Genomic DNA, 25,463 nt, shown 5'->3' with positions numbered 1-25,463 from the left:
AAGAAATAAAAAACTTGAAAGTAAATAAAGTTGAAAAATAATCATAACCAATTTCAAAATATTTATCAAATTTCTTCAAAAACTAACTAATACTCTAATAAAATATATTTTATTATATATATATATATATATATATATATATATATATATATATATATATATATATATATATAATAAAGTACTTTAATAAAGTATCTCCAGTGTAGTAGACTACACTAAATATGGTTTGTTAATTCTTAAATAATATTAAAAAAGCAAAATAATGTATTTTACCGACCTCTATCTTCTAAACAAGAACTATGAACTACAGGATCAGTATAAAGGAAAGGACCACAGGTCGGATTCGAACCCGGGTTGCCCACGTCGAGGACTAAGGCCTCCATACATGGGTCATGTGCACTCACCACTGTGCAATCAAAGCACGCCCATAATGCAACTTTTTGCAGAGAAAGAGTAAAATGGCAGATTTTAAAAATAAAAAAAAACATCAATAGTATGAAATAATATATAATAGTATTTAAACATGCTTCTTTTGGTTGTGTGGTCCTTGGTTTCCTGGGAACATGATTATGGAGGCTATAAAGCAGGCCGACACATTGCATGTCTCCAGTTGGGTCAGTCAGCGGTAAGAAATACCTGAATCAGTGACAGTAAATTAGCAGCTGCAGTGCTTCAGGGTGGATGGGGAGATGGTCTCGTCCAGCTGCTTTTCAGGGTTTTTTGCCTACTGAACAATTTATGAAATGTAAAAGGTAGGGAAGGGGGTGGAGCTGAGGTAAAATGTTCTGTATCTTGTATGGAGGATGAATGGTTCACTCTCAAAGTGACAGTAAAACTGGTTTCGCTTTTTTTGATAGTTTTGGGCAATGGTTTGATTGTTTGTAATCTGTCTTAAGCCCCTAAAGACAAATGCCTGTAGATGTGCTGCCTGCAGTCAGTATCTCTCCATGCTAATCCTCGAATTTATCAACCACTATCAGTCTGTTCCAACTCCTGAAGGCTCTTTTTCAGAATTAGCTGTCCGAGTTTGGCAGTAAACCATCGTTTATCATTATTGTTTGGAAAACAGTCCTAAAAATATAACAGTCAGTGCAGTTTAAACACATCTGAAGATCCCCTACAACCTTAATTACTCCAATCTTTAAAGTTTTCCCCAGAGGCAGTGTGCAGGATGAGGTGGACCATCGTGTGATCAGGGTGACCTAGAGCAGCATGGAGGACAGCATGATCTGTGGTATAGCAGGGATACAGGGTTTTCTCCTCTATGGTTAGAAAACTGTTTTACTTTACAAAGAATCCTGGCTCTGGGTGAAAATATGTTCTCAAAGAAAATAAGGGATATTCACTTTCACTGTTATTTTTTTTTTCCATTATATTCTACTGCCCACAAAGACTAATGTATTTTAAATCCATAATCATGTTTCTACCAGGAATGCCATCGATGGATATGATTGTTTGTTAATATGAAGTACACATGTGTGATTTTCAACTTTACATGTATAACAAATTATTTTTTTTTTAAGAGGTATAAAAAAGGAGGAACAAAAAACAAACAAAATATAGTAGGTTATTTATTGATATACTGTTCAATAGCTTAAAATGTACATTTTATGTTATGTAAGTAAGATGTGTAAAAGGTTGCTATTCTTATCTGCAAATTAATTATATTTCTGTTTTTTTCAAGAAGCACTTTTGCTATACAGCTTATCTTATAATGATGCATTACTCTTTTATTGTAACCAGGTATTTCTGACAATCTTACAAAAATAAATGCGGGCAATAAACATGCAGTGATCAAAGTTGTTTCAAGGCTTTATTTTTATCTTTTGAGACAAAGCTGCAGTAAAAAAAAGTAGCTAAATAAACTATGTTCCTAATACTAACCCAGGACTCCATTGTGTGTTTGTATATTATGTTCTGAAGAAAATCTGTGTGATCTTCTTTTAGGAAAAACACTGAAAACCTACCCAGTTTGTGTCTCTGGTTAAGAAGGGATTAAGTGTCCCAACATGGCCGTATCCATTTCAGAGAATAATTGATTACATTCTGTGAACCGTTGCATGGGAGGTCAGATAAAACCAGGAACTTGGCTGCATTGTCCTAGCTCAGAAAAAAAAAGGCTACTTATTATGAAAGAGGACATAAAAAGTAAAATGTTGCATTGAGGAAAAAAAGAAAAAAGCAAAGCAGATCTGGGATGTTTTTAATACAAAACAAATAGTTTTATTGCTGCTTATTCTTATTCCCTCAGTTTTAAATCATATCAATCAATTATATCAGTGTATTAAGTTGAAGCTTTGTAAAACAGCTTAATTGGACAAGAAAAAGTAAAATTATTAAATTTAGTCTACTTTAATAGCCAAATAGCGAGTAAACTATTGTTTTAAGTTGTTTGGAAATATATCGTTTTTCATTCCAAGTTTTTTAAAATCAGGTTTTCTGTTTTTTGTAAGATGAATAGCAACAAGACCACCATACTTTAATAAAGTATGCAAACAACTATTTTATCTAATTCTGAAAGTAAGACAAAAAGTAAGAAATATTTAGAAAATTTTAAGACATTCTAATCCTTCCTAAACAGAAATCTGGCTGCTTTAAATCTTTTACCACATTTCTTGCTAATGTATGAATATGTAAAGAAATTGGTGAACTTTTTTCACATTTTTTCTAATCATTTAATATCAATGTGGTAGAAAAATTAAGCATTGTTTTCAAAGTATAAAGAGAAAATTATTTAACACCAAAGCGAATACTTTGTAGATTCAAAGTTTTCTGCAAATACAGCTTTGCATCTTTTAAGGGTATGTCTCTACCAGCTTTTAACACCAAGAGACTTAAGTTTGTTTTTCATGTTTAGAAAACATTCAGACTGGTTTCTGGAACATCTATCCTTTGACATTTTTAAATCATTTGCAGCTTTTAACAGCTTTTCTTATACGTTTTTGAAAATTCAGTTCAAGCAATCTTTCCAACTTGCTTGTCGTAGACATTTGTGTCTTGTGTCTTGGTCTTTGTGATGTCTGTTTATAAATAAATTGCATGATAATTAACCTATATATTCCTCCCTCTGTGACCTTTAAAACTTTAGGCGGTATGAATCCCGGGCACTTCTTGAACATATTGTTGCATTTAAACAGTTGTTTATTATAATATTGCCCACGCTGACATTGCCAAAGAAATGTATTTAGGATTTAATACTGAGATTGAATTGTTTGAAATTGTATTTACCAATTAATCAACTTCTGAAGGCAGAAGTTTGCAATGGTTTTATGTAAGGACAGCAAGGTGAAGGGACCTACAGATAAATCCAGCGATAAGTAGCTATTTGGATTGTATTATCACCCTACCACTTTACTATCCTGCACAATAGATACCACAAATAAAAAACACTGAAGTTGGCAGTCAGAAAGAATAAAAAAAAATTATTATTAAAGGCACGAGACATAAAGCAGTTCTCTAGATCCAAGATAAAAATGTGGGTGTTCTTTGTATTGCTAGTGAAGATAAAATTCTTTTTAATGTAAGAAAAATGTTTTGATTTTCTGAACAATTTCCCTGATCAGGTCCAGATTCCTGCCTGTTCACTGCGGATGCTGCATCGGGGATGCTCTGGACGGATTCTGCCGCATCTCGCTGGCAGTGCATCGGCTGATCCTGCCTCACCCAAGAGGATGAACTGACCTGTTAAACCAGGTAAGTGACTCACATGGATAATTATCTTCTGTCAGATTATTGTGGTCACTTAACTGTGTTTCTCCCCATCCAGAGTGTCAGTGATTGGCGATGCTCCGCCTTCCCCCGCAGCCACTCCAGTTTTTTGTTTCTCTCTTTTTGTCATTAAACATTTTGAAATATCCCACTGCCTCGCTTGAATACTGAGTCCATCTGCACCATTTTATGACAGATTTAAGTACTTTCTTTAGCAGGAGAAACAAAGAGTTTAAAATCTAAATTACATTTTACTTTTAAAGAAGTCGTTTACAAAAAGGTGTAAAACATCTTTTTGGGGGAAAAAATCCGCTAAAAAAGTTGATTTTTTATTTTTTTCCCCCATTTTATTGTAGCTGGAAATAACCTAAGGTAATATTAGGTGATTCTAAGATAAAATTATTACTGCTGAATACATTCTTAAAATCTTGGCTCTTAAAATTTTTTCAAAACAAATAAAAAATAGGCATAAGCAAGAGTACACCCCAAAATGTGTGTTTTTTAAACTTGTGAAAATTATTTAATAATGGAAATTGTGTAAGACCCCTAAGTTGATCAGAGTGCATATAAACCAACAGAGACTTTTCTTAGCCACTTTTCTAAAATATTAAGATGTGAGATCATGACATTAAAGCAAAAGCATTTTTTTTTTTATTATATTGGCCCCAAGCCATCTATAAATAGACACAGAAGGACATTAATGGAGGTAAAGAATGTTTAGAGCTCACCTTTTATAGAACTGTAGCCTTTCTTTCAGTGTGCGATGCCATAACATATTAATACATGTTAAAACATCTTCAATAGGGGCCCCAATGATTGTGAAATGTACTGTAAATGTCAAACATACAGATTTTCTGGTCAATTATCCAAATTAACACATAAGCAGAGATTAAGTCCACTCCTCCCACAGCTTGAAGTAACGTTAGTGGTGATATGGAGAGGGAATGGCAAAGGCTGCCAGGGTCATTGAGTCTCATTTAATTGTTACCTTGGTGATGAATGGCTGGTTAGTCTGAAACATTAACTCTGAGATCTTAAAATGAGATACACTGCAAGGGAGAGTGTGAGCGGAAAGGCTATACAGAGGGTCCATGAGAAAAATGTTGCTTTTGTTGTTCATATGAATTAGTAAGAAGAAGAAAAAAGAAACTATAACTCAGTAACCCTTTAGGTTTAAACAAAGAAGGGTCCAAGCTAATTTTATTAGGCAAATTTTCTACTTGTTTGTTTGAAGGGTAAGAATATTTCAAAAATATATGTAAGGCAAAATCCCAATTCTGACTCAATGAAAATGTACAGCTTTCATCAAATGTACTTGGTAGAAGGTACTTTAATTAATTTTAGAGTAGAGTTGTCCCATTTTGTCAGCAGTATATTCATCGACCTTTTTTATTTTTTCAAAGTGTTTGAGAACCAGAAAGGGAACTATTTATGTGGTAGGGAATGGTGTATAACTGTAGTCTTATCTTGAAAATCTTTTGAACATAAATTTTAAAATAATCAATTTGACAAGGTAAGGATTTAACCTTGGTCATTCCTTTGTCTGGTTAGACTCCAGCAGCTTCTGAGGGATCAAAAGGTGTTTCTAGGAGGGTTATAGACCAATCCAGCATGTTCTGGGCCTCTAGAGCTTGTCCTCACTTCACAGCAATATGGCCAAGAACCTTCCAGTATTAGTATATGTCTCATAGAATTCATTTAAGGAAGCTCAAGCTTAACTTAAAAGACAATACATGGCCCAATAAATTGAGAGCTGTGTTTTCTTTCTTAGCTTCTGTAACAAAGACACAGATGAGCAAGTATCCTAACTACAGTTTATACTTCAATCCATCCACCGTTCCATCCTGCAATCACAGCTGGACAAAGCAGTAAAAGCCAACAGCTTTCTTCATTAACTAGAGTATACAATGTTTATCATTGTGTGTTTCTTTTCCAATGTAACACAAAAAGTCTCAAGTCTTAAAATGGCAAAATTATAATTTCCTTCAGGTAACCTCCTCTTCTTTTTAAGACCAGCTAACAACAATGATGAAAGCTCAACTGAACGTGTGTCCACCCTGAAACCAAGGTTGTTTGTTGCTTGTTCTCGCTTCCACCAGAACATGGAGAACAAAGGCGCTGAAGGTCAGTCCCTCTAATTTATGTAATGTGGTTTGGAGAGCTGCTGGCCTACATACCAGCAACAGCAGCTTCCGTCACGTGGTTTTGTTGGAGAATATCCCTCGAACATTTAAAGGGCAACCTGGAAGCATCAACATGTACCCCCAACCCACCCTCTCTCAGAACTATCTTGCATAATCCAGAAATCAGCAAGCATTTTGCCTCATTAGGACAAAGAACTTTACTATGGTGGATAAACAAGTGACTGATGGCTGGAATTGGTAAATAAAGTGATATTAGTTGCATGACATTCAAAGACATGATGAAAAAAATGATGTGGAATTACTTAGGAAGTATATTTACATCTTCCTGTCCTCAAATTGACCTGAGCTTAAAATGTTGGGGCTCTTTTTTGTCCACTGGTGCCAAAGTGCAATTAATTATGCTAATTGTAAAGAATTGATGGAGTGTACCCATGCCATCTTTGTAAATGATGTTTTTACAAAATATATCCTTCTTTTCGATGAATTTGCAACCCCACCCTGAAGTGAAATGAACCTGGTTTTTGGTCCAACATTGTAAAATACAATGGTTGTCACTTGTGACACTAGTTACCACATTTAAATTACATATTTACTGTTTTTTATTCTTTGCACTTCAAACTGAGAAAATCCCTTGCCATCGATCTGACTTGGTATTCTGTTTAGTTGTTTAGTTAACATTATAACATCAAGTATGATTAAGATAATATTTTCTCAGTTTTTTGCTTTATTGGTTACCCTTTTTAGAAAATGTTTTAAAATTTCCCTCCCGAAAAAATGCCCTTAACAATCAAGCTCTATTACACATCCGAGATCATTCATGGGAAATTTTAGTGTTACTTCCCTTTATGTTGGTTGGATCCATCTCCGCTTATATAATGCTTTGTCTGAGTAAAGACTAAGGCTGTGTCTGTACGTCCACCCTAACCACTATATAGGGCACTATATTGTGGTTACTCTATTTTAAATGAGTATCCAAAAGTCTAGCCATCAGTCTCCTCTTGTTTGGAACTTTTTAATTTTGGAACAGTTTTAATTTGTGCAAAGTATTGCAAAATAAAGATTAACAGTTGAGAGTTATTTTGGAAGGATGAGATGATGATTGCATGCATGTATGAAAATGTCTGATTGTAAGACAAATTTCTCCTTGAGGGGACTATAAAAGAAACTGAACTGAATACCTGTACCCATTTGTTCATTTGCATTGGTAAACCCATGAGTCAGTTAAAGGTTTCTGACTCAATTCTTCCAAGATCTCAGTCTGTAAAATGTCATGATGCAAGTTTATACTTGTACAGTTGGACACTTTAAACTCCCACAATATTTAAAATTAGAGTGTCTTCTAGGTTTAAGATCTTTCAATGAATGTGCCTTTTCTGCTTTTTTATTCTCCTTGATTTTTTAACAAGATCTAATGACTGTGTACTACTTCTTCTGTGTCTCCATTAAGGTCCTCACAACTTTGAGGCGCTAGTTTAGATGGACAACTGCAAACACCAACAAAGCTTGGATTAGAACAGCTTGGCTTAAGGTGGCTCGATCTGAGAACCATTTCATCAAATTGAAATGGTCGCAATTATTCATCCTCATTGTTTTCCCCTTATCCAGGACTGAGCCATGAGGGTAGCAGTCTCAGCAGAGACTCCAAGACTATACTCTCCCCAGACAACTCATCCAGCTCTGCTGGGGGAAGCCTGAGGTGTTCCAGGGCCAGCAGAGGGAAATAGTTATTTCAATGTCTCCTGGGCCTCCTCCCTGCAGGACATGCCTGGAAAACATCCAATGGGCATCTGAAACAGATGTCAAAGCCACCTCAGCAAACCCCTCTCAATGTAGAGGAGACGCGCTTCTAATCATAACCTCTCTTGGATGACCAAGCGCCTCACCCCATCCCTAAGGGAATGCCTGGCCACACTGTGGAGAAATCCAATTTCAGCGGTTTGGATCCAGGATTGCGGTTTTTTTCAGTATTGATCCAGATTTCATAACCATAGGTGACTGTGGAAACTTAGACCAGCCAGTAAATTGAGAGTTTGCCTTTTGGCTCAGCTTTCTTCACCCTAACAGATCATTGCAGCATTTGTATTATATTAAGGCAGCAACTGAACCAATCCGTCTAAAGATCTGTCACTCCATTCTCCCCTCATTCAGGAACCGAACCCCAAACTATTTTAGCTCCTCCACTTGAGGCAGCATCTCTCCTCCAACCTGAGAAGGGCAGGCCACCTTTGTCTGATTTAGAGGAGCTAATCTTCATCTGAGAAGCTTTGCACTGCCCCAGCACCTGCTGCAGGTCTTCACAGGAAGAAGGGAGCAGAACCATGTCCTCCTTAAAAAGCAGGAATGAATCAGCTTGCCCCCAAACCAGAGCCCCTCTGGCTCTTGGCTGCAGCTAGAAATCCTGTGCAGAAAGATTAGGAAAAGGACCCATGAAAGAGGGCTGCCCTGCCAGAGTCCAAGCTGCACTGGGAGCAGGTCAGTCAGTAATGCTTGCAATGGAGACCAAACTCCTGGACAACTTGTACAATGATTGGATAGACTCCTATAAAGGACCCCCTTCTCTCCTGGAGTTTGAAAACCTTTTCCAGGTCCACAAAACACAAGTGTACTAGTTGGGCAAACTCCCAGGAGCAGTAGAGAACTTTAAAAGCTAAAAAGGACTGGTGTCCCATATTGCCACTTGGCCCATATGCCAAGAGAACAGTCAGAAACAACCCCCCACCCCCCCATTGAAGACAGAGGGATGTGACTCATCCATTGCAGTGAACTCCAACATGAAAAAAAGTATCTTGCAGAAGACAAGTAGACCCACTCCCAGCCCACTGCCTCTCTATCGGTCAGTCCAGAGTAAAAGAGAGACTAGCCTCTCTCAAGGAGCTGGTTTCTAGATCCCCGTGCATACTGCAGAGGTCAGCCTAGACCAGGGTTCGGCAACCCAAACTGCAAAGAGCCATATTGGACCAAAAAAACAAAAAATAAATCTGTCTAGAGCCGCAAAAATGTAAAAGTCTTATACATGCCTCGTATGGAAACACAGGCTCTAAGTGTATTAGCACACTATAGAAAATGACTATGTGGGCTTAAATATATAATAAGCATTCAAGATTAAATCTTTATCCTTGTCACATAGCAGCATGAGGTGAGGGACGAGCAGTGAAGGCTCTCACCGCACGACGCTTAACTGCCCTTCATCGCGCGGTTTAAGTTTTGTTGCATTGATGAAATTATAGAAACAGGATTAAGGAATCTCCCTATGGTGGACATGTTTCTGTTGGGAGGCGTTGATTGAGTCATGAGGAACCAAGCAGGAACTGACATCCATCAGAGCAGAGCTCTCTAACCCTGAAATCCCCCATCCCAGCATTCCTTGTTGTGATTTATATTTTTAGGATTTGGGGGAAAAAATGGAAGAAAGTTCCCATCCAGTATCAGATCTCTACCTGTTCGATCTGTGGACGGTTTTCCATCCTTGCAAGAAAACTAGCAGCAGTAGTGGAGTTTGGAGATGTAATCCACTTCTTAAATCTACATTTGCTCTCCTCTAATTTATCCAGAAGTTCTGCAATCACCATTTTTCTCCCTCCCAGCTTGGTTGTTGGCTGCATATTTAGCTTGCCTTCCCTGGAAATGCCTTTCCAAATTTTTATTTTTATTTTTTGCCAACCTCTCATTACCGAGCAAAAATGCAGGCAATCGTTCCGCATTGATAATGAAAGAAAATGATTCGGTCCATCCTTTGAATCCTCTTTTCTCATCAGCTATCTTCCTTTTTTCCCCTTTGGGATCCATGGTCTGAGACACTCCAGCAGCATGGCACCGCGCAGCGCTGGTTGCAAGTTATGACCACTGATCTCTATGGCTATGACGCAATTTATTGTTTAAATTTATTTATTATACAAATGTTTACAGCATTGGAAAACATAATTATTTTTTGTTTGACCTCCTGCATACCATATTAAAACAAAAGAAAACTCGATTTTCGGAAATTTTTGAAAAAGCTCCAGGGAGCCGCAAGGGGAACGCTAAAGAGCCGCATGCGGCTCCGGAGCCGCGGGTTGCCGACCCCTGGCCTAGACTATCTCCAGCTAGTAAATGCTTAATCTCATGCACAAGCCCGGACTCCTTCCCATCAATGAAATGAAATTCCATAGTCCCTCATGGTTCCCACTGGAGGATGCCCTTCCGTCTCTCGTTTAGGCTTGGCCTTTCCAGGTCTAGCAAACATTAACCCATCCACCAGGCACTCGCCAAAATACCACAACACCCTAGGCCTAGTTCCAGCCGGCTCGCCGTATCAGGCAATGTCACTGGCCTTGTCATTTTTTATCATAATGAAGGCTTTTGAATAGCATTCACTGATATGTTATTTAACTAAGCCTTTTTTTTAACATTATTATATATATATTATAAAAGTAAATATGTCCTAATCCTATTTAACAGTCTAAAATTTTCGATAAGCTTTTTTTTCTTTTTTTTTAAGGCTGATACTTGATGTGAATTTAACCTGTAAAAATGTTTGTTTACCTGAGCACCCAGATGATTCATTCACTGTGGTATTAAATGGGTTAAGTAACAGTGACCCACTCTGAATGGGTAAAAATGTGTAGCCTCAACCATCAGAGATAATTTGTGCCTTTGTATTGGATCAAAAGGATGTAATTACATGCCTTACATGCTTCATCAACCGATTTGCCACCTCTGTTGCGAGGCTCTCTGAATTCCCAAATTAAAAGCTGCGGACAGACATATGCCTAATGCATCTGTACAGCAGCAGCAAGCTTTCAACCCCAAACAGCACCCTCCTCGCGTCTCTACCTCCCTCTGTTTACCCTCTTGCTCTTTAGTTGTGGCAGTGGGAGCTGTCTATCCTCTTCCTGTTGTTTCTCTGCCTCTCAGCAGAGCCCAATTACCAAAAGCTGCTGACTGATTCCCAAAACAAGTCCAGTCACACCTCGTTACTGTACGATGCTTTCGTGACCGCTGACAGAACTCGGCCAAGATCAGTTGATGCTGCTAATGTGCTTCATGCTCTCAGACAGCCACAGAACATCTATTATCCCACTATATTTGGGGTCCAAGCTTTGTCTTGCTGATTTAAGCATCTTGTTATTTCATATGACCTTATTCCACTGCTTTTAGGGGTAAATCTGTTAAAACAGATCACAACTCTCCTAAAATCTTTCCCTTCATAAAAATTATGAATTTTGAAAATTCAGTTTTTGTAGATCTTTTTTTTTTTTTGAATTCCCTTTTTTAAAAAGAAATAAATTTCCTCATAATAAAAAAAAGTTTTATCTCCCTTTCTCTGTCAATGACCATATACTATATACATTTTAGAGGAGAATAGCAAACTTGTTGAATTGCATCCGACTGCCCTGGTGCTTGTTATTTTGTTTTGTTTTGAATCTTACTTTTAAAACAATTAAACAACAAAAAACGAGAAAAAAAAAAACAAATAGCAGAAAATCCAAATATAATGACCTGGAATTATTTTTAATTCCTATATTTTTTTTTCACTGCAATACATTTTATTGGAACGTTTTTGACTAACTCTCAGACTAGATGAAGAGAGTTTACCATGATTTTCAGATCTTGACAAATATTCCCAATTAACTACAGGTCTAACTGGGCCACTAATGCCAGGGCCACTAACATGCCAGGATTTTACCACCTTTTTGACAATGAAAAATAGCATCCACACAGCCTGATCCAATACAACCACCATGCTTACAGTGTTTTCTATTAGCTTCCTGGCTGACTCTTTAATGAATGGTCAAATTGTCCTTAGTTTAAAATCATGTGGATGGCTATTTCTTTGCTAATTTAAGGTTCTTCCAATTTCATATGTCAGATTTACCAGCTTTAGATTGATACCCAGGGACCTCTTTCATCTGTAGATTTTTTTTCAAATAAATTTTGTGTCATTTTCTATTTTCTACCCCCAATAATGAAATAATATGTACATGTATCAGATAAAATAACATGCAGCATAGTTTGGGGTTGTTGCATTAAAAAGACTAATTAAACTTTAATACAAGCGCTTATTCAAACGCTTACATTCAGTTTCAGCTTTTTCCTTCATGCACTGATTCTTCAAAAACTTAAAAAGGAAGAAGTTCTTTTCCACAGAAAGAATTACATTAAAGACCTGAAAAGACCTTTGTTTTTTAGAGAACGAATATGTTACTTGATGCTCTAAACAGTAAGGTCTCATAGGGAAACATCAAAGCGATAAAGGGCTGCTATTACCACTCTACCACCTGACTAAGAGCTAGAGGCAATACATATGTCGACTGTTGTTGCTTAGGTCATTTTTGCCTCTGCTGTATAGTTTGTACAGAAATATCTACTTTCTTAAAAGTTATGGGGCCTGCAATATAACTGTATTGATTTAGGCACTAAATAAGACAATATCTTCAAATCTCTGACATCAGGCTGTGGAGATGTTACAGTGGTTTGTGCTGGAGAACTACTGCTCTACCAAAATTTTGAGGCCTTCACAGAGCACCTATTTATACCAAGTTTATTAGCACACAGATGAACTTATGTCTAACTTTGAGAAAACATCTTAAAAGCAATGGGGTTTTATTAAGTGGTAGTAAAAAAAAGATTTGCTGTAACTTTTCCAACCTATTTTAGATGTTATTTTACTGTAACACTACTGAGTGAATATATTAAAACAAATACAAAGTCTATAAACATCTGACCTATTATTTATGCTAATAATGTAGAAGCACCATTTATTTCCATTCCATTATGAATCATATTACACTTCTCAGGGATACTGTGGAAGGACATGGGTGGAAAATATTCTTGGGAAGATACCACAGAGCATGTTGACATGGCAACGTCTGTTCTTTTCCTACCTCCTCTGCCACTATTTGTGGGTGGGCTCAACCCTTCTGTATTAACATTGATTAAACTGTCTGTCATATAAACAATGTATTTGCAGCCGGATTTTTCAATTAGTTGCAAGTTTGTATTTTCCCTGAGTACGATGACTTAGACTTAGATTTAGACAAACTATTTTCTTTTTGTATACAAAACAAAATTTCGATACATACAGCTTTTCGACTGTGAATGAGCAGCAGCTTAGAAGTGAAATGAACATTTCTATTTATAAATTGCAGCAGTGATCAAAATGTAGACAGTGTAGGAAGGTTCAGAGCAGTGAAAAAATAAATAGATGTTGCTGATAAAGCTGTGTTGAGTCCTATTTTAGAGATTCTCAGTGTAGTGATGTTTACAGTTTGATGCAGACTCTTGTTTGTGAATTGATTAGACCAGGGGTCTTCAATGTTTTCCAGGCCAAGGACCCCCAAACTGATAGTGAGATGGAGAGGGGACCCCTGATCATATATATAGTATGAAATTGTGTTATATCAAACTGATCCTATAGTCACTCTATTGGAGTAATGCAAGGAAAGTAATTTCTCCCTGGGATTATTAAAGTATTTCTGATTCTGATTCCTCATTGATGGGGCAGGTGTTGTGAATGAAACGGTGCCCAGCTTGAAAGAGCTCCTGTGTTGCTCAATGTGTGCATTGATGCCTGAAAGACATCTTCTGCCTCCATTTATCTGTTTATTACAGTGTGTTGAATTCATGTTAATGTGGATTTAAAGACATTTCAATTACGGGGAAAAATTTCAGTGGGGAATAAAAAAAAAAAGTAATCAACCAAAATTCAATTCAATTCAATTCAGTTTATTTATATAGCGCCAAATTCACAACACATGTCATCTCAAGGCACTTTACAGTTCAACCAGATCATACAGTCAAATTGATACAAAGTTTTCTATCTAAGGAAAACCAGTTGATTGCATTGACTCATTGACTCAAATACAATCCCCCACACTAAGCATGCTTGTAGCGACAGTGGAGAGGAAAAACTCCCTTTTAACAGGAAGAAACCTCCAGCAGAACCAGGCTCAGTGTGAGCGGCCATCTGCCGAGGCCGACTGGGGTTCAAGGAGACAGAAGCAGAGATACAAAAAGCAGCTGTAAAAGGCGGCCCCGTCCAGGAAACACACAGCCAGGCAGACGAGCTCCAAGGCAGCTCCCATGCCAGAGGACGAAGAGAGCACATCCACTCAGTCACGGTCAATGACTGAGTGGCCCCCATGCATTATCTCTGTGGACCCCCTAGGGGTCGCGGACCTCCAGTTTTTTGTGTGTCTATGATAGGCAACCAGTTTGGATAAGCCAAATTAGAGGTTAATTAAAAAGCAAGCCCGACATTCACACCTCTTGAGTTCAATCCTGTATCAGAGAACCAAAAGTAAGTCTAATCGGATCAGCGTCACATCTCTTTTGTGTAAGAACAATGGTTATACTAGTTTGCTGTTGTGTTTAAGGGATGTTTGGACTTCTTGATCAGTGACAGATCTCACCCTTTTAAGTTACATAGCAAGAAGCATCAACACACACTAATCACTGCGTATTGACCTAAAAAATTATTTAATGTATATCAAATTAAGTTAATACTTGGTCAGAGTTGCACAGTGTTGCTTTTAAACTTTCACAGGCCTCAGCTCAGGATGCTGAGTAACTCTTTTTGAATTGAGTATTGATTTCTTTTTTTCTTTATGAAAACCATATGGTCAGATTAATCACTGCAATTACAGGGAATTTGAATCATCAAGCTTTAGATAAGTAGAAGTAATTAAGGATTTGGAAGTTTTACAAAAAGATTAATGACTTCTTGGAGGAAGTTTGTTGGAAGGACCCCAAGGTGACTACAAAGATATGAAGTCTAAAAAGGAGGTATGAGCTTAAAAGGAGGGATTCAGAGGTCATACAGCACTATCCATATTAGTTTTCATTCGGTATATTCCCTCATCATCACAGTTCGTCTGATGTTTACCTGACATTGTCATGCTTTTGGATGTAGATCTTATGAAACATCATGTCCTCCTGCTTGGCATTTATGTCAGCTTTCATCTCCATGGCAACATGACGAGGGAGTACTGAGAGCAGGAGACGCTCCTGCAGGAAAGGATAGACGTAAGGTAATAATAAATGGGAGTAGATATCAAAGAAGGGAAATTACTGTATTGCTGTGGTAAATATGAATGAAGATTTAAAATAAATCCCTTTATAACAATAATGATTAGGAACTCAAATTTGTACAAGTCACTTCCGAGGCACAATTTTAAAGCTAGAGGCAGATATTTATGCTAATAAATGGATGATCTAACACAGAGTTTTAGGTGCTGTATACATTTGATACTCTAGTACGGTGATGTTTAAAACTTCCAACTTGCTCAGCTTCTTTTTATTGTAATCTTATCAAATGGCAAAGCAATTCAAATAATCCTTAAGCTGAAAAATGTGGATAATTTATTAAGAATACATATGCACAGGTAAAACAATAAAGGGTTTAAAGTGAAAGCAAACAGTAAAAGCTTACAGTAAAAAATGTAGTCATTGAGTTCCACATTTCAGCACATATGTAGGCAAATGGCTTATTTAAAATAGCCTTTTAGAGGGTTTAGAACAAGCACAAATTAAACACATCTGGCGAAACTTAAACGGAAGTGTGTCCTAATAACGCAGCACCACCTGGTATGTCCTGCTGCATGGTTTTATTACAAAATTACAAGAAAAAAAAATTAAGTACTTAAAGAAATCAACACTTTTTTTTCTTCCAAAGTTTCTGTTTCAGAAAGAAGAGCCAAACACAAGTTAAAGAGTGTAAGAAATTGAAAGGAAATTGAAAAGAAAGTTGAATATTCTTCAAAAGCACAACAAGAGATAAATTAAAGGAATAGTACACCCAAAACATGATTAGCCTTCATTTTCTACTCACCTCCATGCTGAACAACACTCTGGAGTACTTTTTTGATATCTCAAATGCATCTGGAGATCTGGGAGGCTTCTTGCTGTCTGCTGACATTCAAATAATGGAGGTCCATGGCGCCCGAGACAGAAAGGTCCATAAAAGTCCACAAAAACGTGTCAATATTCCTCCATACTGCTCGTCCAATGTAATCCAAGTGTCCTGAGTGGGTAGCATCCAGAATTTACTCGAAACGAAGTCATTTAGAATGTTTTTAGAGCATAAACAGTAGTGTATAGGATTTCCTAATAGCGCCCCCATGCGCGCTCGCGATTCTACGGAAGCCGGCAGACCAAACCAGCGCATTCAGCTCGGCAAAGAACTCATGCTCTTCCTCAACACTGAAGTCCTCAGACATTTTTCTTTCGTTGTTTCTTTCTTTGCACAGGTAAACAGCACATTTCTTCTTCTACGCTTGCATTATCGGCAGACCAGACGCTGAATGCGCACTTTCTTCCGGTTTGGTCTGCCGGCTTCCGTAGCGTCGTGAGCGCGCATGGGGGCGCTATTAGGAAATCCTATACACTACTGTTTATGCTCTAAAAACATTCTAAATGACTTCGTTTCGAGTAAATTCTGGATGCTACCCACTCAGGACACTTGGATTACATTGGACGAGCAGTATGGAGGAATATTGACACGTTTTTGTGGACTTTTATGGACCTTTCTGTCTCGGGCACAATAGACCTCCATTATTTGAATGTCAGCAGACAGCAAGAAGCCTCCCAGATCTCCAGATGCATTTGAGATATCAAAAAAGTACTCCAGAGTGTTGTTCAGCATGGGGGTGAGTAGAAAATGAAGGCTAATCATGTTTTGGGTGTACTATTCCTTTAAGGGAGAATTGCATGAATAATATTTCTCATTAAAGTATGCCGGGGCATTTCAACTTTACCACAAAGTAGATATAACTTTTGCTTTATAATTCTTTAGCAGATAGTGTATTATATACTGTATGTCACAGTCAAAGCAATCCAACGCTGTAACCACGTGTCAATGTCACCTTGAAAGCCTACCTGCTGCTGGTTTTCCCTCTGGGAGTGAAGGCGTGCCTGGATGCATTCCCTGGTCTCCTGGAAGGCCTGCCTCTGGGAGCCCTCAGCTGGGTAGTGGGTACACACTCCAACAATGTTGGAGCAGGAGAAGATCAGGATGTTGGACACTATCTGTGGAAATAGGTGGAAGAGTTCAATGCTTTGCTTTAGTTAAAACATTTGTGATAATTCACACCAGCCAATCCCAACTGCTGAAAATAACATTTACACTCAAGCTGCTTATTATCAAAACCTAATCTTTACAACCGAATAAAATTCAGGTGCATCTTAGTCAGTTTAAATAAAATAAACTAACTTACATCAGTAAATAAATCCAAGAGGACCACAACATAGATTCATTACACACTGATATTTTTCAGAGGACAATTTTGTAATCTTCATAAATAAAAGCCAAAGCAGCTGCACCATGTCTCACATCATTTAGATGTTGTATTTATATTATACTATAAGCATTTTAATAACACATTTTGCAAAAAGACACCCTTTAAAATATATTATCTTTTATATTACATCTTAACCATTTATCAAATGAGGTTATCAATTTGATATTAATAAGGTCATTTTGAGGCAGATGCAGATACAGATTATTTTCACATCAGTCTAACTGTAGATGTTTTTGGGCAGATTCTTAGAGCTTCCATTTACACAATCAAATGTCAAAATTGATATAAATATCCATTTTCTCCCGTTTTTTCTGTCAGGGTCACAGAGGGACTGGTGCCTATCTCTGACAGTCTGTGGCTAAAAGGGAGGGTACACCCTGGACAGGTCACCAGTCTGTCACAGGGACACACAGACACATACAACCACCCACATACACTCACAACTAGTGGCAATTTCGAGAAGCCAATTAACCTAACGGTCATGTTTTTGGACTGTGGGAGGAAGCCAGAATACCCAGAGAGAATCCTATGCATGCACAGAGGAGAACATGCAACTCCATGCAAAGAGACCCAGAACCTTCTTGCTGCAAGGCAACAGTGCTACAAACTGATCCACTGAGCAGTCTAGAACACTGGATAGAAAAAGGAGGGAACAACAATGCAAGCACTTCACGTGATCTCAAGGCAGGGCTGATAGATTAACTGGTGCAGTTGATCCCAAACAATTCTTGCTGGGCCCCCCTTTTGCTTACAAGAAAGTTTTTACATCCCCTCAACCCTTAATACATCCCCAGCCTTCTTAAAACGGTTTTAAATAACTTTCAGTTTTGGCTGATTTTGGCTCCCCTGGTGGAAAAAAGTTGTATTGTTTTGCATGAAGGAAGGCAGCATTTCCCAGCGTGGTAAAATCCTGATCTCCCATTCAACTGCATTTGGACTGAAGTACATTTCTGTTTTCAGTGGCAGTGTGAAAGACGAGTAGCGAATAGTTATTAAATCTAATTGTGGCGAAACAAATTAATATGACAATGCTTCAAATAAGAAACGTTCAACTTTGGTTTTGTACCGTAAACCCAGGGAAACAATACAGTGCATTGATCATAACAGTTGACTACATTCTATATTTCGTCGCTGTCGGGAAAAAACCTTGTAACTCCCATTTTGGACTTTTTTTTTTTCATAAATTGATACGATTGGTCAGTCCCCACGTGTGAACGTATGTTTTGGAAAATATTAACCAATTAAAAGTGTTGAAAAAAGGTTGGGACTTAATCTCGTTACTCCATTGGACTCTTCCGCTGTCGCTGTTTTTACAATTTCCTGTAAACTTTATGGTTTTGGACATACGAGGTTTCCGTCCGACAGCGACGATATGTTTTCATTTAATAGTGCACCACATATTCATTATTCTTATTATTGACTTTTGCTATTTAGTCCAATATCTAAAAACTGAAAAAATAAATAAAATAAAAATCAAGGAACACTACCAAAAATACACATGGAAAAAACGGATTCTTGTCAGAAGGACTTAAAGGAAAAAAATTGTACATTTTGGTCGACCGATTAAATGCCAAGTATGGTAGAAAACACAGTATATCACTCTGATCATTCCTGCAACCCTACTGAGACACGACCTTTCACCAACACAAACGGATCAGTTAGAAAAACATTAATTATGAGCCACCAAAAGGCCTTTGCCAATCCCAAAGGAGTTTCAGAGATCTACAGCTCAGATGGGCAAATCTGTCAATGCATTTTAGAAACATAAGTGCACGGAAACAAAGTTTCAGCTTTCCACTGGCAAAATATGATTGCTAAATTAAATAAATGCTATGATGGGCAAACGACTCACACTACACACTTTTAGCACATCATCTCTACAGCGCAACACAGTGATGGAAGCATTATGCTGTGGGGACGCTTTGCATAAGCAGGGACGGTGAAACCGCTCTAATTTGATGGTTAGATGGATACACCTAAATACAAAACGATTCAGGAAAAAAAACTCTTAGAAGCTGGAAAATAAATGAAGGATTATCTTCCAGCAGAAGAAGGACTCTAAGCAAACAGAAAGAGCTACATAGGTCAAAAACAGTGTAGTCAAAGTCCAAACTTATATCCTATTGAGAATCTGTGATCTAATCTTAACATTGTTGTTTAGAGTTGTTTCCCATGCAGTCAGGAAGAACCTCAAATATTGGGTGAAGAAAGCCAAAAATATCAGTTTCTATGTAAAGCTGGTGGACAAATACTCAAAGAGACTGTCATCAAAATGTAGATCAACAAGGCATTAAAATGATTTAAGACCAAGTTTTTTCATTTGTTCCCACTCCATTAAATATGCAGTACTTAATGTAAAAGCCTGATAAAACCATCCTGATCTTTGTGGGTTTGATAATGTGAACTACTTCTTGGGTTGTAATCTACTAGATATCTTCCAAGACATTTGTTTTAGAAAAAAATATAGCAAAAAACAAGCAACTTAGCAAAGCATGTAATACCCTACAAATGTTAGAAACATTTTAAACTGTCTGTGGTGCACCTGATAAAGAACTTTTGTTTCTGTTTGCTTAGGTTTGAATTATGCAGAAAAAAAAAAAGATATGACCTCGACAAAGGCGGTAAGAGAAAAACAAAGTGTTTGAAGTATGTTTTTCTGCGCTGCAGCTGCTTTCCCTCAGAATGAAAGCAAAGCAGTCTTTGTTTCCACCTGCTACACTGGTGTGCCTCCCTCTTGGCCGCAGGAACAGGGCGTCTCAACCCTTCTCAGGGTTTTGACACGTTTGTCCGAATGTCTTTATCCAAGGCGGTATTTTTCTCATTAGGAGAATCCTTAGAGGCGGCTCCAGTACCAAGTTTGAATGGTTCTACGTGAATATGATGAAAAAAGAAGTGGCTGGGCACATCAGGGAAAATGGCTCTGATTGCAAACAAACTGTTGGTTTTCAGTTGGAATATAAAAACTTGCAATATATCTTAATATTCACTGCTAAAAAACACTCAATAAATTGGAATGAATGAAATATTCTCATTTAACACTTTGTTGAACAGGCTAACAAAATCAGAACATAAATCATTAACAGAAATCAAATTTATTAACCAATGGAGGCCTGGATTTGGAGTCGCACACAAAATTAAAGCGGAAAAACACACTACAGGCTGATCCAACTTAAAGGAATAGTACACCCAAAACATGATTAGCCTTCATTTTCTACTCACCCCCATGCTGAACAACACTCTGGAGTACTTTTTTGATATCTCAAATGCATCTGGAGATCTGGGAGGCTTCTTGCTGTCTGCTGACATTCAAATAATGGAGGTCTATGGTGCCCGTGTCAGAAAGGTCCATAAAAGTCCACAAAAAACGTGTCAATATTCCTCCATACTGCTCGTCCAATGTATTCCAAGTGTCCTGAGTGGGTAGCATCCAGAATTTACTCGAAACGAAGTCATTTAGAATGTTTTTAGAGCATTAACAGTAGTGTATAGGATTTCCTGAAAGCGCGCGCCGGCGCGTTCATGACGCTACGGAAGCCGGCAGACCAAACCAGATGAAAGTGCGCATTCAGCGTCTGCTCTGATGATAATGCAAGCGTAGAAGAAGAAATGTGCTGTTTACCTGTGCAAAGAAAGAAACAACGAAAGAAAAATGTCTGAGGACTTCAGTGTTGAGGAAGAGCATGAGTTCTTTGCCGAGCTGAATGCGCACTTTCATCTGGCTTGGTCTGCAGCGGTTCCGTAGCGTCATGAACGCGCCGGCGCACGCTTTCAGGAAATCCTATACACTACTGTTTATGCTCTAAAAACATTCTAAATGACTTCGTTTCGAGTAAATTCTGGATGCTACCCACTCAGGACACTTGGAATACATTGGACGAGCAGTATGGAGGAATATTGACACGTTTTTTGTGGACTTTTATGGACCTTTCTGTCTCGGGCACCGTAGACCTCCATTATTTGAATGTCAGCAGACAGCAAGAAGCCTCCCAGATCTCCAAATGCATTTGAGATATCAAAAAAGTACTCCAGAGTGTTGTTCCGCATGGGGATGAGTAGAAAATGAAGGCTAATCATGTTTTGGGTGTACTATTCCTTTAAATGTAATGTCCCCAAAATAGGTAAATATGAAACTCATTTTTGTGTGTGACCTCCTTGTGCCTGTATAAGCTACCTACAACACTTGGGCACGCTCCTGATGAGGTGGCTGAGGGATTTTCCCCCCAGACCTGGACTAAAGCATCAGTCATCTCCTGGGCATTCTGCAGTGCAACATGACTCTGGTGGATGGATCGAGACATGATGTCCGAGAAGTGCTCATTCGGATTCAGGTCTGGGTAATGGGTGGGCCAGTCCATAGCTTCAATGCCTTCATCTTGCAGAACTGCTTACACACTTCGGCCATATGAGGTATAGTATTGTCCTGCATTAGGAGGAACCCAGGGCCAATCGCACCACCATATGGTCTCACAAGGGGCCTGAGGATCCCATCTTGGTACCTAATTGCAGTCATGGTACCTCTGGCGAGCACATGGAGGAGTGTGTCACCCTCCAAAGCAATGGTCCCCCATACCATTACTGACCTACTGCCAAACCGATCAAGTTGAAGGATGTTGCAGGCAGCTGATTGCTCTTTACGGTGTCTCCAGACGCCGTCATGTCTGTCATATGTGTTCAGTGTGAACCTGCTTTCATCTGAAGAGCACAGGGCGCCACTAGCGAGTTTACCAATCCTGGTGTTCTCTGGCTAATGCCAAGCATCCTGCACAGTGTTGGGCCGTGAGCACAACCCTCATCTGTGGATGTCGGGCCCTCATACCTTCATCTTTGAATTGGCTTCAAACCGTTTGTGCAAACACATGCGCAGTAGCGGGAGAGGCAGCCTAGTGGTTAGGGCATAGAGCTTGGATTCCTGAAGTTCTGAGTTGTGAATATTAAAATCAAGTTAAGTCCGACTCAAGGGTTTAAGACCTGATAGGTTTGCCTCAACAGCTTTGAAAACCCTTACGAACTTTGTTTTATAATTATTATCATTTATGCACAATACGAGCATTTTGTTTTTAATTTCAGTTTAAAATATAGTTAAAGGAAACAAAATAAATTATTACTGGGGGAAACTCACTGAACTGGGGTAGGTGTTCACCTTTAAATGATGCGTTGTTCATTCAGGCTCTCTATGCATGTAAGGAAATGCAAATTTATATTTCAGCAAAACTGAATGAGTTTATGTAAAAAAAAATTTAGTTTTATTGCTTAGATGTTAATATTGATATTCTACTCTTCCTACTTTAATTAGCTGTGAGTGGAAACCTCTAATTACTAAACAGTCTGTATGTAATGTATCTGTAAAGTGTTTCAACAAGTGATTTGAGTTAGTGCAAATTAAAATTTTAATTATATTTTATATCATTGCAATTAATCTCTGTTTTAAGAGAGTTACATTTTTAAGCATGAAACGCCTTGAAGTTAAAGAGGTAAGACAGTAAATTAATTAAAAAAGTACATCTATATATCGTTTTTTTAATTCAAAACAGCAGATGTTGGTCTGAATCACCTTGCTGATAAAACATTATTTTCTAGATTAAAAAAAACAACAAAAAAACATATATTTTAAATAGCTGAATGCATTGTCATAAGTAATTCTGTTATTGCAATATTCAACAACTGCATATCACATCTTCTCTAATATCAGTGGGCCCTACTGTAGATGTGGCAATTGATGTTACTTGGAAGACTTCCCAAAATAAATTTTGTTTAGGGCCCTCTTTAGCCTTAGGCCAGCTCTGACCTGGCTGCCTACTGAGCCCGAATTATCAGGCTCAACCTAAGACAAAAACCTGATATGTTTTATAGAAGAAAAAAATCTGGCTACAAAGAAAGGGATAAATTGGATTTATTTTTACCAAGACGATAGATAAACTATGAAAGCAAAAATATAAGAAATGTAGACATATGGGAAAGAAAAACCCGCTATGAGGATTCTGTCAGGTCCACCGTGTGTATTTGTAAAAATTACAATTAATTTGAACAGGAAATAATTCTGGGCTTATGACAAAATGTAACATTTAGATATTAAAGCTAATATCAGAACACTGTGTCTATCTCTAGTAACTGATATCAGGCAGTATTTGTTAAAAATGGCTTAGAGATAAAAATAATAGAAGCAATAGAAAACGCCTAAAGCTTACATTTTAAAAACTAAGGTAAAAAAGAATTTAATCATCCTCCCAGCCTTTTGCTTGTGTTTGTAGATCTCTTTTTGCCACTTTTATCTGCTTACATAAACAGGATAAAAACAAATCTTTAAAAAAAAAAAAAAAAGCTCAGGGTTGTTGGATTCTAACACATATTATGCCAAACTGCTGTAAAACATTGTTCCTAAACAATGCAGGCCACATTCAAGAGAAATATTTGCGACAATTTTGTTGGATTTATTTGATTTAGCTGAACCAATTTCCATTCAATTATATTTATTTGCTCTTATGCAAAACATTTAAATCAAGATTATGTGCAACATTAAACAAATTAACTGCTTGCAAACAAAATTGCAGTTATTGGAGCTAGATTTATGAGCTTGTTTTAATTTACAATTGACCTAAAATTACAGTAAGGTCTGAGCGCTAACCAAATGACTTCTGTACGAGGGGCCAGAATAAACTGATAAAGCGCAAAAAGCCAATAATAGGCAAAGAATCCCGCAGATTATTAATATAGTATCAAACAGAAGGAGTATTGAGGCGTAAACTAATAATGAAACAAGAGCTACAAACATAAAGTAACTGAGTACCAGACATAAGGTGCACTGATTTATTGCTGCGATTCTTCCTGCATCTTATCCCTTACAGTTAAACAGTAATTTAATCACAGATAAGAAACCACTAAGATAAATAAAGTCAAGCCACCAGAGACTGTTATGACCATTAGAGTTTATTTCCCATGATATTCGTTATTTTCATAGCTGGTTCCCATTTACTTTGGGATTCCTATATTTACACTTTTTTTTCATGAGTAAAACTTTCTTGAATTTTGAGTCTCCCTTGGTTTTAGGGGACTTGTGCTCAATATATATAGTTTTCCACTCAGTTTGATCAAAGCAGGTATTTAGGAATTTAAGCAACAGTGGATTGAAAGTGAATGATCCACAAGTATCAGCAGAAAAAAAAAAAAAAAGTCGGATCTCATGCCACCCTCGACAAGTAGATGTCTGAGGGTTTTTTCCCCTTTAATTCTGTGAAATCTGAATAAAAAAATCTGTTCCCCTTTAAGCCAAAGTGAATTCACATGAAAACATCCCTAAATTGCCCATTAATCTTTTTCATTGAAAGGGGATTGGTTGAGCTTAGACAGCAATGGCAGAAGGGAGCGCCAGCAATTTCAAACTTTAAAGCAGTTTAAAAAAAACAACTTTAAAACAGTCACTTAATTTTTTACACAAGCTTTGAAGTTTTAGCCAACATCTAACCATTCACACGACTCCAACAGCGCTAACGACTGTTAGCAATGCAAGCAAATTATCTTTATTTTATTTGTCGCGTCACAAAATGATAAATTTTTTCCAGGGTGATATTTTATAGCATGGTGTGTAAACATATAGACAACCAGTGTTTAGCAAGTTAGCTTTCATGTAACATTTTTAATATTGCAAATTTCCTTTGTTTAAAAAGAAAGGTTTCTATACAAAATGACCATCCGTGCTAAGTAATGTCACTGATTACTTCTTAAGTTAGTTTTGCCAAAAATAAACAAAGTTAAGGTGCGTAGTTATTTTTCACGAATAGCTAAATCACAAAAATATGATGATATGGAATGAATAAACAACAAAAACCTTTACACAGACATGACATAAGCTCTCTTTCTATGCCTCATTTGTTAGCTCCTGAGTAAGTGCAGCCACACAAGGCCACACAAGTTAACAAAAAAAAGTCTGATTTCTAAGAAATGAAACAAAATCAAACTTATTTATATTTTACTTATATCCACTCATAAAAAGATCAAATAATTGTTGTAGACATGTTGCCTTTTTCTTCTTCTGTTGTTTTAAAACCTCCTCCTGAAGGCTGTTAATTCCCGTGAGTACGGACTCGTGTCTCACTCGCCAAGTACCGTATGTTCTTGAGAAGAACACAGGAAAGTTTGGACTTGGGGAGAATGGGAGCATGCAGCATAAATATGGGTCAGCTGGAACAGAAGTGTACTCGTGACGTCACAACATGCACGGCTCGTCTAGAGCTGCATTTCACCTCCTGTCATTAATAGTCTCTGGATAACAAATTTGTACTTTTTCATTTAGTGGGGGAATAATAATTAACACAGTCAGATAAACACAAATCCAATGAGC

The 25,463-nt window shown here is 37.6% G+C and overlaps 1 protein-coding gene across 2 annotated transcripts in view; it reads right to left on the bottom strand.

Moving 5' to 3' along the window:
* Positions 1-25,463, bottom strand: part of adcy5 (adenylate cyclase 5) — a 111,175-nt gene that overhangs the window by 38,632 nt on the left and 47,080 nt on the right. For both annotated transcript variants that reach the window (XM_038277736.1, XM_038277737.1), the window contains exons 2-3: positions 16,707-16,856; positions 14,716-14,837 (exon numbers count right to left, since the gene is read on the bottom strand). In XM_038277736.1, coding sequence (XP_038133664.1) covers positions 14,716-14,837; positions 16,707-16,856 — 272 coding nt within the window. The remainder of the gene's footprint in view (positions 1-14,715; positions 14,838-16,706; positions 16,857-25,463) is intronic.

Source organism: Cyprinodon tularosa, unplaced genomic scaffold, assembly GCF_016077235.1.
Source record: "Cyprinodon tularosa strain WSP-4 unplaced genomic scaffold, ASM1607723v1 ctg134, whole genome shotgun sequence".
NCBI classification, from domain to species: domain Eukaryota; kingdom Metazoa; phylum Chordata; class Actinopteri; order Cyprinodontiformes; family Cyprinodontidae; genus Cyprinodon; species Cyprinodon tularosa.
The sequence above is the reverse complement of the archived record's forward strand: the minus strand, read 5'-3'. Positions and strand labels throughout refer to the sequence as shown.